Genomic DNA, 13,765 nt, shown 5'->3' on the forward strand with positions numbered 1-13,765 from the left:
CCGGAGACCTGTTGCTAGGTAACCAGGTCTCCCAGCCCCTTCCCAGCACATCCTGAACTGCACATCGGCAGCCTCCAGCCATCTTCCCTGAGTCTCTCAGATACCCGCCCTCTGTGGGATCCTCAAGAGCAGGAGGAGGGGAGAAGCAAGCCCAGTCACCACCCCTGAGCTGCACCACTCCCGTTTCACTGTGAAGACCCGGCCGCTGGGCTGTTAGTTCACCACCGCCATGAGTCTGGGCATCATGGAGGAGGAGGACCTGGCCGAGTACTTCCGGCTGCAGTATGGGGAGCGGCTGCTGCAGCTGCTGCAGTGAGTGTCAGGAGGGCCCGCCCGTTCCCCAGCACCCCAAACCACCCAGGCACCGATCGCACCCATTCCCTGGCCCCAGCACAGCTCTCTCCCCCTCTCAGCACACCAGTCCTTTCACTCAGATGAGTGCTCTCCCTCCCCACCGGTGCCTGTCTCCACGGGTTCTTCCCAGCCCTGGCCTGCCCCTGGGGCTCAGCGTCCACTGTCCTTCTTGCCTGTGTCTTGGGCAGGAAGTTCCCCAGTATCGAGGACCAGTCGGACTCTCCATCCGTCCGGCTACTGGAGAAGAAGAAGGAGGCCAAGATCATGCACCATGCCATGGAGCAGAAGAAGGAGGTGGGCGGCTCAGGGTGAGGGATGCGAAGGGCCCACCCCTTCCCAGGGAGAGCCTGAGGACAGCTCTCTGTTTTGTGGGTGGTGGCGGCTAGAGTCAAGCATCTAGTGATGGTCCAGTGTTTCCTCTGCAGAGCGCAGGAGGGATCTGAGTCTCAGAGTACCAGAGTCCTGGGATGCTCTGCTCTGAACCAGACGTGGAGTGGAAACTGGACACCTGGGACAGGGCTCTGAGACAGGCGATACTGGAGCCTTCCTCGGTTCCCACTCAGGGGCCCTCCTGCCCTCCTTGCTGCCCCCCACCCCTAGACATTTCAGCGCAGAATGGAAACCCTGAACCTGCGCTGGGAGGAACTGGGCATCAAGGAGGCCCAGCTGAAAGCCCACATACAGAAGTTTGAGCAGTTCATCCAGGTACCGAGGGCCGTGGCCTGCTGCAGCCCGGGTACCGCACTCTGCAGTTGTCGCTCCTCCCCCCTAGCCCCCCAACCCGTCCCTCCCCACACCGCCTTCTCCTGGATTCTGCTGACTCCTCACCCTGGGTGGGAGGTCTCCTGGGTGCCCACCAATGCCTGGAGCTTCCCCTTTTGTGTCCCCCTCCTCTTGCCCCGTTTGTCATTTCCTGCTTGTCAGTCTCTGCTCCTCTCTGTTGCTATTTCCCATTTCCTTGCCTATTGTTGGTATAGACAGTTTATCCAGTGAATGAGCAAATGGGGAATGATGAATGAATGAACGTGCCACAGTCAGGGCCAGACACCTGGGGATACAGAGGTGACTTGTGCCCCCAGCTCACCCCACCCCTCCAGGCACTGGAGTTGAAGAACCAGGCACTGGAGTCCACTCTGAGACAATCACAGAAATCCCCTCAACCAGCCTCACATAACCCTGAGACATGCTTCTCCTTTCACCTCGCCCCTACTCGGGCAGCCTGGCCACCCCCGTCCATTCTCAGGGTGGACAGAGGCTTCGTGGGGGCCTCGCTAGCCTGGGGCCCAGGGAGGGCAGGGCCCGTGCCTGACTGGCACCACCTCCCCGGCCCCAGGAGAATGACCAGAAACGGATCCGGGCCCTAAAGAAGGCCAACAAGGAGCGAGAACTCAAGAGGCAGCGCATGCGCGAGCTGGCCAAGGCCAAGCAGGAGATGGCGGCCCTGCGACTGGAGCACCAGCGGCTGAGCGCCAAGCTGCAGGAGTACTCCATCTTCAACAAGTACCTGGAGAAGGTGGTGGAGAACTCGGAGGTGTGTGGAGGGCTCGGGGCTGGGGGGAGGCTTCCGCAGCCCTACCGCCTCATCCCCAGGGGCCTGTGGTGGGGACCCTCTGCTCTGGGGAAGAGGCCTCCAGCCAAGGAGGGCAGCTGGCAGAGGGCCCTGGTGAGACTGGACTCATTTCTCAAGGGTGGGGGCCTGGTGGTGCATCGTGTGCATGACGTCTGTGGGCCTGTCTCTATATGGGTCATGGGTTCGAGGTTTCGTTTTGGAGCACCAGCAACCAGCTCTGCCTGCCTCTGTCTGATGTGGTCCACACTCTCCCTGCTTCCCCTCCTCTCTGGTGTTTTTGGTCTTCTTTGGGAGTACATGGGGAGAGGAAAGGAAAGAGACTGGAACACACCAGCCTCACGCAGAGCTGGGCACTTAGCATGTGCTGGGCCCTGGGCTGCATGCTGCAAGTGGAACCTTGCTCAGTCTGCTCGCTAGGCCCCAGAGGAAAGCCATTATCTCACCCTGTTATGAGGAGGAAGTGGAGGCTCAGAGAGGGTTATGTAACCTGCTCAGGGATGCACAGCTTATAAGTGGCAGAGCCTTTGTTTCTAACTACCCTCTGTAGGCCACTGACCACTGCTTTTCGTAAAGTCGCCTTGTTGCCAGAGCTAAAGGAACTTCCCAGCTCTTTGCCCACCCATGCTTCCTGTGGCATTTGACACTGTTGATGCTCCTTTCTGAAACATACCTGTGCCCTTTCCTCTGGGGCTCCTCCCTCTTCCTCCTACCTTCTGGTCCTTCCTCCTCAGGCTCCTCTGGGGCTCCACTTCCTTAAGTTCCTTGGGTCTTTGTCCCAGACCCTCCACTTTTCTCCCTGAGCAAGTCCCTGGGCCTCTGATAGATGTCACCCATGTCGACAGCCATCCACCTGTGTCCTCCATGCCCATGCATGACAGCAGCAGGGCCCCTCACCAGGATGGAATGAGGTATGAGGTGTACCCTCTGGTGTGTGAGTCCAAGTCCATGTCCTATGGGGGGCTCAGGAAGACAAAGCACACACAGCTTTTTTAAAAGTCCTGGAAATTTCCATATAGAACCACTAACCTAGTTTATTTATGCGTGAGCCCCAAATCTGTGTTATTTCCTGCATTCTCAGGTACTGCCTACTGTATGAGAAATTGTTCATTTAATAATTGGTTTTTCTGGGGGTTAAGGGGAGTGAGGGAAGACTACTACATTAAAGCACTGGATAGATTACAAGACATGACTCAGATTTAGAGCTGGTAAAATGTGTCTTAGGACCAAGGAGACTGGCCTGGATCTTGCTGGCCCATATCTCGCTCCTAAGCTCAGGCCCCTACATCTAATTCACCGAGTCCACGGCTTCTCCTTGCCATCCCCAGGCTAGCCCTGCTGCTGGTGGGTCCGTTGCTGGTGAATGGCATGACCACCCACCCTTAGCCTCACCAGAACCCAGGCCTCATCCTTGACTCCTCCTCCTTCAATCCCTGCGGCCATCAATCAGCAGATCTGGTCTATTCTCCTAAGTATTTCTGGAATCCAGCCCCTGCCCCTTCCTCATTCAGACCACCGGAGGTATTTCTTAGAGGAGTTCAGCTCTGTGTTATTCCTGTCCAGCATTCTGCAGCCAGTGTAATCAAAATCTTTCTTTTTCTCTTTCTTTCTTCCTTTATTTCTTTCAAAGTATTTAAAGCATACTGAAAAGTATACAAAATACATAACAATACCCACGTATTCACCACAGCTCTATCAAATGGGAATTATATTCTCCTGTTTGTCCCCCCTTCTTCTTCTTTTTTTTTTTTTGCCACAACATACAGCTTGCAGGATCTTAGCTCACCAACCAGGGATCAAACCCAGGCCCCCACAGCGAAAGCACCAAGTCCTAACCACTGGACCACCAGGGAATTCCCATCAAGCTTGTTGTTGTTATTTTTGGCAACAGAATACATTATCCATAAGTTATGAATAGTATGTACATGTCCTTTTCTGACTTCTTTTTTCCAATCAATGATTTTTTAAAAATATTTTTGTATCATGGGAAATTTCAAACATACGAAAGTAAAGAAAATAGTCTACTGAATGCTCATTACTCATCACCTAATCCCAACAATTATCAACTTACTGTCAGATCCCCATCTCTGCTGTTTTGAAGCAAATGATATTTTTTTTAATCCATAAGTATTTCAGTATAGAACTCTAAAAGAGCACTTTTTAATATATCCACAATACCTATATCATGTGTGTGTGTGCTTGCTCAGTAACTTAGTTGTGTCCAACTCTGCAATCCCATGAACCCATATCCAGCTGACGTCAAAATTTCCTGATATTATACAAATACTTTTTGTATAGCTGGTTTGTTCCAATCAGGGTCCAAACAAGGTCCCCGCTCTGGGTTTGGTTGATGTGTTTATTAGGTGTTCTAGGCATTATTATTATGCTGATCAAAAGAAGCCAGACGTACTGTATGATTCCACTGATATGTTTCAGTTCAGTTCAGTTCAGTCGCTCAGTCATGTCCGACTCTTCTCGACCCCATGGACCACAGCACGCCAGGCCTCCCTGTCCATCACCAACTCCCAGAGTTTACTCAAACTCATCTCCATTGAGTCGGTGATTGATATGTTTAAAAACAGGTAAAATGAATCTTTGGGGATAGAAGTCACAATTCTGGTTTACCCGGTAGTGGTGGGGGCAGATATTGACTGAAAGGGGGCCAAGGATCCTTCTAAGGTGCTCAGGATGTTCTGAGCTCCCTTCTTCAATTATCAGCTAGAATACTATTAATACCATCAAGAAAAAGACTTCATAGAGACTTCCCTGGCATCTTCCCTGGTTAAGATGCTGCATTTCCACTGAAGGGGGCACAGGGAACCCCTGGTTAGGGAATTAAAATCCCACATGCTGTGTGGCATGGCCAAAACGTAGGAAGAAAAAAAAAAAAGGACTTCAGAAAGAGAATTTCCCTTCATCAACTATTTAGTAACTATATTGGCCATAAAGAAAAAGCTTGTTAAATGCTTGACACTTTGAGTCTTCAGAATAATGAGTTGGTTCTCCAGCGTCCTCGACAAGTGTCCTGTAATGTTGTTAGCATCATTGCAAACTCATGGGTTTTTAACATGTTTGATATGTTTCAATCCTTTGCACTTATTCTTACTGATGTTCAAAGGGTCCCATCATTGGATAATGGGAGCCTCTTCAAGTTGGTATCTGAGTCCTTTTGACATTGGTGTTAAGTTTAGAAGAGGTGCTCCTGGTTGCTCTGATGTAGCCCACTTTTTAAATTAAATCTATTTATTTCTAATTGAAGGATAAGTGCTTTACAATATTGGTTTGATTTCTGCCATACATCAACATGAATTAGCCATAGGTGTACATATGGCCCCTCCCTTTTACCTCCCTCCCACCTTCCTAGCCAATTCTTTACAACTGTTATATATTGTTGCACCTCTTAGAAATGCAGACCGGAAGTTATCTCTCTGCTCTCTCCTCCTAGGGATGCAGTCCACACTCCTCAGTGTTTACTGAGCACTTTTGTTTCACTTCTCTCCCCATTTTGAACTCGGGCCATTCCTACTAAACTCTCTTGCTCATCCTGAATATGCCACACACACCTCATCATCTTTATTCAGGCTGTTCTGTCTACCTGTACGACTTCCTCACCTGCCTTTGCATGTCCATCTTCTCTTCATACCTCTGGTCTCATTTTTTAACCATCCTTTCCCTGAAGAAGCCTCTTCTGGCAGCCCCTATCTCTTCTAATACTGAGTTAAGTGGCTCTTGCCCACAGAGGAAGTGTTTGGGGGAAAGGCTAGTTCCCAGAACACCAGTCTATTGCTGGAAATGTCATGAGATGGAGAGAGCACTCAGGGAGTGTCCCCTGGGTGGCTGGAAGGCACATGTTGATAAATCCCCCAGACATGGGTTGGCATCCTGGAGCTGGTGCTCACAGCACCTTCAAGAGAGGGAAAGGTCGCAGGGCTTTTGTTCTGCTTAGTTAGGATCAGAGCCGCGTGTGTGTGTGTGTGGGGGGAGGGTGGCTGAGCCTGGCCGGCCCCCTGACCCTCTGGTACCCACCTTCTCCAGCCCCCCGCCAGAGGGAGGCCTCAGCCATTGCTGAACAAATAGGAGAGCACCAGGTGGAAGATACTACCTAACACTCTCCCGTGGCCCCATCCCCCAGTCACCGATAAGGCTTATCACTCTGTGTTGTAACTGACTATTTACTTGTCTCTGTGTCCTACCGCGCCACCGCATGTGGTAAGACTTCCTAAAAGCAGTGTCTTATCTCCTGCTCTGTCCCTAGCGTTTAGCACACTTCCTGGCTACTAAGTGGTTCCTGGTGCATTCTTGCTGAATAGGCTCATGATTGCCATCCGAAACATCGCAAAGTCTACCCCGCCCCCGCCCAGCAACGCTCAACCCTAGAATCATCTGGGGACCCTTCAGACCGGTTTATTTATCCGGGTCTCTGAGGGTGGAGCCTGGCACGTGGCCTGGTTGACGCTTCCAGGTGATTCTAATAAAGTGCAGCCAAGCCAGAGAGGCTGCCGGGCCAGGTGCACAGGCTCCTGACACGACACGGGGGTCCACGACCCACACCATGTGACCCACGGCCCATACCAACTCAGGGTGGGGGGAGCGCAGGGGAGACTCCAAAGGCTTTACAGCCTCTGGCCCTTGACTTAGCCCAGGGCCTCCCTGCCAGGCAGAGGTGCAGAGGGTGGGAGTTGGGGGCGCAGAGTGGGGTCGGGTCCCCCGAGCGGAGGTGCAGTGACCCGAGCCCCCAAACACCCCCACTACCCCTCCCGCCCCTCCCCTCCCCCGCTGCAGTTTGAGGAGATCCACGAGGTGATCGCGCGCTACAAGACACTGGTGAGCATGCACCACGACCTCATGCGGTCGGCGCAGGAGGGCCAGGAGAAGATCGAGCGTGCCAAGGCGCGGCTGGCGCGCTACAAGGAGGAGAAGGACGACGAGATCCTGCAGCACAACAACGAGCTGGCACGTCTGCAGATGCGCTTCGACCGTGCCCGCAGCGATGTCATCATCTGGGTGAGCGCCGGTCGGGCGGGGGCCCACACACACACACACACAGACACGCACACATAGACACAGACACGCACACACAGGCAGGCGGATAAAGGATACACACACACTCCCCTCAGCTGCTGCTGCTAAGTTGCTTCAGTCGTGTCCGACTCTGTGCGACCCCATAGACGGCAGCCCACCAGGCTCTGCCATCCCTGGGATTCTCCAGGCAAGAACACTGGAGTGGATTGCCATTTCCTTCTCCAGTGCATGAAAGGGAAAAGTGAAAGTGAAGTCGCTCAGTCGTGTCTGACTCTTAGCGACCCCATGGACTGTAGCCTACCAGGCTTCTCCGTCCATGGGATTTTCCAGGCAAGAGTACTGGAGTGGGGTGCCATTGCCTTCTCCGACTCCCCTCAGCACACACACACAAACACGGGTAAGGGACACACACACAGATCCAAACACGGGTAAGGGACGCACACAACAACACATATACACCCACCCCTAGTGCTCACGCTCCACCCTCATTCCCCTCCCCAGGAATCTCGCTGGGCGCACATCCAGAACACCGCTGCCAAGAAGACCCTCTTGCTTGGCACCATTAAGATGGCAACACTGAACCTCTTCCAGATCGTGAGCAAACAGCTGAAGGAGGCGACCTTAGTGTCCCTGGAGGACACGCACAAACAGCTGGACATGGTAAGAGGAGCACAAGTACCTGGCAGGCAGGCTGGACATAGCCATGATGATTCTCCATGGGTTGAGGGGAGGCGTGATGGCTACAGAGCAGTGGTTCTCAAGTTTTCAGAATCGCCTGGGGACTCGGGCTTGTTGCTGGATCCAGCCCCAGAGTGTTGGACTCGGCAGATCTGAGATGAGAAACCGTGAATTTTCATTTTCCGCAAGTTTCCGGGTGATAGTGCTGGTCTGGGTTCCACACTTTGAGAACCACTGCATTAGTGCTAAGATTCTATTGGCTCCATCAGCAAGTCAGTAGAGGAACCCATTACTGAATTCATTAGCCTGCTGCACAACAGTCTTACTAAGTTCTAGTGAGATGCTGAAGGCCTGTGACTGGGGCCCGTTCTTGGGGAAAAGGGAACATCTGCAGGGGCAGGAATCAGCAAGGGGGCGACAGTATCAGTCACGTTAGTACCATTCTGAGATTTTTCTCTTTGAAGTAATTGAAAGGAAGCTGAAAAGGAAGTAATGTTCTCACTGTATATGATGCAAAGCTGTCTGATGCCATGTCTGTGTGCCCCCTGAATAATCTCACTTCTAACCAAAGGAAAGCCGCATCCCTTAACTTGGGAAACTCTGCACCGTGCTTCTTGTGACATGCGGAGAACCATGACTAATTATTTATCCTTTTGGCATATCCTTTTAGCCTTTATCTCTGCCGTGAAACAGTGGAAAGTAGGCTCCTAAAGGCTGGAATTTCTGTTTGCTTTGTTCTCTGTTGTATCCCCAGCCTCTAAAACTATACCAGCCAGATAGTAGGCACTCAGTACGTATTAAGTGAATGAATATAAAACACAAGCCAATGAAAGCAATTGACTGAGAAGTGCTTCGTCTGTTTGTTTGTTTGTTTTTAAAGAAAAAAGAGGGGAATTCCCTGGTGGTCCAGTTGTTAGGACTCTGCACTTCCACTGCAGGGGACCCGTGTTCTGTCCCTGAACAGGTAACTAAGATCCTACAAGCCTCACAGCACAGCCGGAAAACAAACAAACAAACAAAACCCAGCAACCTGAAATTCATGAAATGTAAAGAATTTCACCCACGGACCAGCAGAATTTCCTTAAACCAAAGAATCAGCCTGCATCATAAGGCATGTTAGAACAAAATTATTCATATTAACAGTCCAACGACTATAAAGGGAGTTTGTGAGAAAGTTTGTTGTGAAACAGCAATCCTCAAGCTTTTTTTGGTAGCCGGATACCTTTACAGTCATAAAACTTGTTGAAGACCCCCAAAGAGCTTTTGTTTATATGGGTTATATCAGTTGATATTTACCTTATGAGAAACTCAAGCAGAAAAACTAAAACTATTTAATTCATTTAAAATGACAGTAGGAAACATGTTAACACAAATAGCATATTTAAGAAATAGATTTATTTATTCATTTATTTATGGCTGACTTGGGTCTTAGTTGCGGCATGTGGAATCTTTCATCTTGGCGTGAGGGCTCCAGAGTGCGTGGGATCTGTAGTTGTGGCACGTAGGTTTAGTTGCCCCACTTTGCATGCAGGATCTTCGTTCCCTGACCAGGGATCAAATTCACATCCCCTGCACTGGAATGTGGATTCTTAACCTCTGGACCACCAGGAAAGTCCCATAAATAGCATTTTTAATGAAAAATACATTTTCAAAAAGTATTTTGTGGGATGGGTGGCATTTTGACACTTTGCAAATCCCTAAAATGCTGCTTCCTGGAGGACAGGTGGATTCTCACACCTGCTTCTGTATCCAGCCTGTCATGATAGCCTCTGTGATGGGAACATCCACGTAGACTCACCAGAGAAAAGACAAGTAGCAGAAGTAACAAAAGACAGGTAACACCTTAGCATTATTGTAGAAAGAGTTTTGGCCTTGCAGGCCCCTCTTCCCTGCTGTAGGGTCTCAGGACTTGAGGTGTCCTCAGGTCCCTCCCCTTTAGCTGTTGTAAAGAGAGATGGGGCAGGCGGTGGTGATCTCCAGCCTGTGGCCCCTGCCAAAGCACCCCCTGTTTGGACAGTAGCTTACAGTCCATCCACTCTAAATTCTGAGCTTTCAGACTCTCTCAACCATTTGTTGTCCTCCTCCCCACCCCCCGCCTGGGCATGCTGCATGGCCTTTGGGATCTTAATTTCGCAACCAGGGATCGAACCTGGGATCAAACCTGGGCCCCAGGCAGTGAAAATACCAAGTCCTAACCTCTGGACCACCAGGGAATTCCTGTTTTCAACCTTGACTTGCCTCCACAGGAATTCCTCATATTGCCCAAATGTTGTTTTTAAATATCCCACTTGATTCTTGTAGAATATGAGCCTACTGACACATACACAGGATTAAGTAGCCTGAAAAATGGAAAATAAAGAGCTAGGAAAATATTGTAATAAGTTGAAAGTTATATAAGGTAAATATATAAATAGTATTATAAATAATACATGTTACATTTATAGTAAATAGAAGTTAAAACCTAAGGTCAAGGCAAGAGAGAGATGTATAGACTCTCAGTTCTTGGATTATAAAGGACAGTAGTTCAACAGGGACAGAAGTTGGCTCTGAGCTGCCTTGTAACCAGAGGAAAAGCAACACACCTTTCTTGAACCAAAATAAGAAAACATAAGGTTTCCTCAGAGAGAGAGATCCTTTCCCACCACCTAACCTCTAGCTGAAAATTTTCACGGAGGCTTCAGAGACACTCAGTGAATTGTGTTCTCAGTAGCATCCCTACAGTGGATGCACGTGTGGGCAGTCACTCATCTAGAACTGGGAGCAGGGTACCACTCAGGGATCGTGATTCTGCAAAAGGCCAAGACAGTTTGCATTCCATTCACTGTCAGTGCAAGGTCCACCATTATTATCTTTGAATAAAATCCAAACTGTGCTTGGCAAATGCTAGAATCCCAAGGTGATTAAGTTTCCTCCAGAGAAATAAATGGACTCTATGGACTAAAAAGGGGCTTCCCAAGTGGCGCTAGCGGTAGAGAACGCTCCTGCCAAGGGTTTGATCCCTGGGTCAGTAAGATTCCCCTGGAGGAGGGAGGACATGGCAACCCACTCCAGTATTCTTGCCTGGAGAACCCCATGGACAGCAGAGCCTAATGGGTTACAGTCCATGGGGTCGCAAAGAGTCGGATACAACTGAAGCAACTGAGCACAGCACAGCACGTGGACTAAAAAAATTTAGAAAACAAAATTAAACAAAGTTTGCTGGTTTTAAAATGCAGAACTTCACAGTGCCTTTGCTGTGGCTCTGTCCTGAGACTCCAAGCTGATCAGGTTTCTACAGTTTGCTTGCCCACAGAATCCGTTTTGGGGGTGTGATGACTTTCTATAAGAACATAGTTTGGGAAATACTGTACTTGGCATCTCTGTAACCTCGGGAAAGTTACTCTAATTCTTTGTTTCCTCTTTTGCCAAATAGGAATTATGTTATTAGGTTGTTGAGAATTTTGGACAGTCTGTGTAGCCCTGTCTTTTGGAACACTCTTGAAAAGGAGAAACTGTCAGACTGAGATCTAAGAGGCCATCTAGGCCAACCTTTTCTCCCTCTTTCCTTTTTAAAGATAAAGAAATCAAGTCCCAGAATGATGAAGTGATTTTCTCAGAGTTGTGTCAGACCCCAAGTCATCTTTTTTGTTTTTTAAATTGAAGTGTAATTGATTTACAGTGTTGAGTTATAATAGTTTCAGGTGTACAGCAAAGTGACTGTTGTGTGTGTGTGTGTGTGTATATATGAATGGATAAATGCATATATCCATATTCTTTTTTTCGAATTCTTTTCAATTATAATAGTTTAGGATAGTGAATATAGTTCCCTGGGCTATGTATCAATAGTAAGTCCTTTTTGTTTCTCTGTTTAATGTACGATAGTGTGCATAAGTTGATCCATACTCCCTATCCCTCCCCCCTTCCCCTTTGGTAATCATAAGTTGGTTTTATATGTCTGTGAGTCTGTTTCTGTTTTGTAGATAAGTTCATTTGTACTATTTTTAGATTCCACATATAAGTGATAATCATATATGTCTTTGACTTCACTTAGTATGAAAATTTCTAGGTCCATCCGTGTTGCTGCAAATGGCATTATTTCATTCCTTTTTATGGCTGAGTAATATTTCAGTGTATGTATCCATATATATATATATACACATACCATATTTTCTTTATCTATTCATCTATTGATGCAGAACCACAAGTCTTCTAACTTATGAGGCTGTGCTCTTTCCACTGTATCATACTGATTGCATGTTCCTTTTTTAATACTGTTTTAAAATTTTATTTATTTTTAATTGGAGGATAATTGCTTTACAATGTTGTGTTGGTTTGTGCCATACATCACCATAAATCAGCCATAGGTATACACATGTCCCTCCCTCTTGAACCTCCCTCCTATCTCCATGATTGCATGTTCTTTACAACTAAAGTTAGTGAATAGAATTGAAATTTCCCTTGATGACTCAGGATTATCATAATGAGCCTCTGTTCTGGGTTTCAAGTAAATTGACCTGCTTGAAGGCTATTAACTAATGGAGAGACGTCTGCCCCGACCCTGGCTGACTCCTTTCTGCTGACGCTTCTATCCGCAGAGTCCTCTCTGGAGCCTCCCCCGTCTCCCTGTGAGACGGTCAGTCTGAACTTCATCCTCTCACTGCATCTGCCTCTAGGGGTTCCACCTCCATCCCTCTTCATTACCTCTAGTCTGCTAAGCCTGATTCTCCATGTCAACTAGAATAATTATCAAATGAGGGAAAGTGACCTCAGTCACAGGAAATGGTGACTCCTTACAAGCAGGCTATGCCCAGACGTTTTTGGATGGGTGGCCTGTCACCGGCTTGGGATTGACTACAGTCCTGTGGCCCCACTAGATCCAGCAGTTTATCCAGGACCTGTCAGACATCTGGGCAGAGGTGAAAAAGAAGGAGCTACAGCAAATCCGGGTTTGAAGAGCAGCCGTGGTTCCAGAATATTCCAAGATGGAGAAGAGAGGGAGGAAGTTCCTGGTGACCTTGCCGTCCAGTCAGCCCAGTCCAGCCCCCTGGGACGTACCCCCCACCCACCTTGTGCCTTTCTGCTGGTGAAATCCCTGTTTTTCACATCAGGCCTCAGCCCAGCCCATCCCTGAAGACATTAAATGCTATAAGAACTTTGTTCCTAAGTTCTCTCTCTTTTTCGTGGTTTATTCACGGGGAAGAGGGTCCACTGAGGGGAGAAGCCCCCAAAGCACTCCCTCTGGAAGCTGGTCACTTAGGCTGCTCAGGTTTGATGTCTCCTAGGCTTTGTTATTTACACAGGAAGGATCCACATGGCAACACACAGTGGAGCGAGGACATGGGCCCCTTCTTCTCCTCTGCTACCTCAATGTTTTTCTTAAGTTAGTGTTTCCAGTTGAAGTACAGAAACTCACTGGAAGCCTGAAGGGAGCTTCCTGGGTCAGAGCAGCAAAGGAACGAGTTAGGAACTCTTTATTCCCTGACCTCAGGAGGAAGCCCTGCCCTCCCCCTGTCCCCACTGGACCCCAAGACCTGCAGTACGGTATCAGCCACTCTGATGTAGGAGTAGCAGGGAGGCCGCCAGGTGATGCCACCTTAGCATCTTAGGCTGGAATGATGGCTTCACACCAGCAAAACTGAACTGCGTGGAGGTGAGCAGGAAACCTCGTGGCATGTGTGCTCAGTTGTGTCCGACTCTTTGCAACCCCTTGGACTGTAGCCCACCAGACTCTTCTGTCTGTGGGTTTCTCCAGGCAAGAATGCTGGAGTGGGTTGCCATGCCCTCCTCCAGGGGATTTTCCCGACCCAGGGATTGAACCCACATCTGCTGCATTGTAGGCAGATTCTTTGCCTACTGAGCCACCTGGGAAACCCATGAAGCCTTGTACTTATGGTCAAAAACTCAGCGGCACCATTCTCAGTCGCCAAGAGGAAAAGGCAGGTCAGAGACTGGACCAAAAAAGCAGCATTCACTGAACATATATTTCAGGTATACCATCCTGGTGAAAACCGTGGGACACTATCAGCCCAGTCAGCCCTGAATTACCAAACGGGACACTTGCCCATGGACACTGGCTCCAGATGACAGGGTCAGGAGTCACATTAGGCCTGCCCGTCCCCAGCTGGTCTCCCTCCTGGCCAGGTTGCCTCCCAGGAGGCAGAGGCA

General features: G+C 49.1%; 1 protein-coding gene across 3 annotated transcripts; it reads left to right on the forward strand.

Moving 5' to 3' along the window:
• Window positions 1-44: 44 nt before the first annotated feature.
• Window positions 45-12,764, forward strand: CCDC42 (coiled-coil domain containing 42). Of its 3 annotated transcripts, none has more exons than XM_081578371.1 (7): window positions 45-312; window positions 543-648; window positions 955-1,059; window positions 1,688-1,885; window positions 6,704-6,925; window positions 7,445-7,603; window positions 12,196-12,764. In XM_081578371.1, exons 1-7 carry the CDS (start codon window positions 230-232, stop codon window positions 12,241-12,243), a joined length of 921 nt encoding a protein of 306 aa, XP_081434497.1. In that variant the 5' UTR covers window positions 45-229; the 3' UTR covers window positions 12,244-12,764. The 3 variants fall into 3 exon arrangements, with proteins under 3 accessions (XP_081434497.1, XP_081434496.1, XP_081434498.1); XM_081578370.1 differs by having other exon boundaries at window positions 12,475-12,764; XM_081578372.1 differs by lacking the exon at window positions 6,704-6,925 and having other exon boundaries at window positions 12,475-12,764.
• Window positions 12,765-13,765: the final 1,001 nt, after the last annotated feature.

The sequence above is a fragment of the Giraffa tippelskirchi genome, chromosome 3 (assembly GCF_054371585.1).
Source record: "Giraffa tippelskirchi isolate mGirTip1 chromosome 3, T2T-mGirTip1v1.2.pri, whole genome shotgun sequence".
Lineage (NCBI taxonomy): Eukaryota > Metazoa > Chordata > Mammalia > Artiodactyla > Giraffidae > Giraffa > Giraffa tippelskirchi.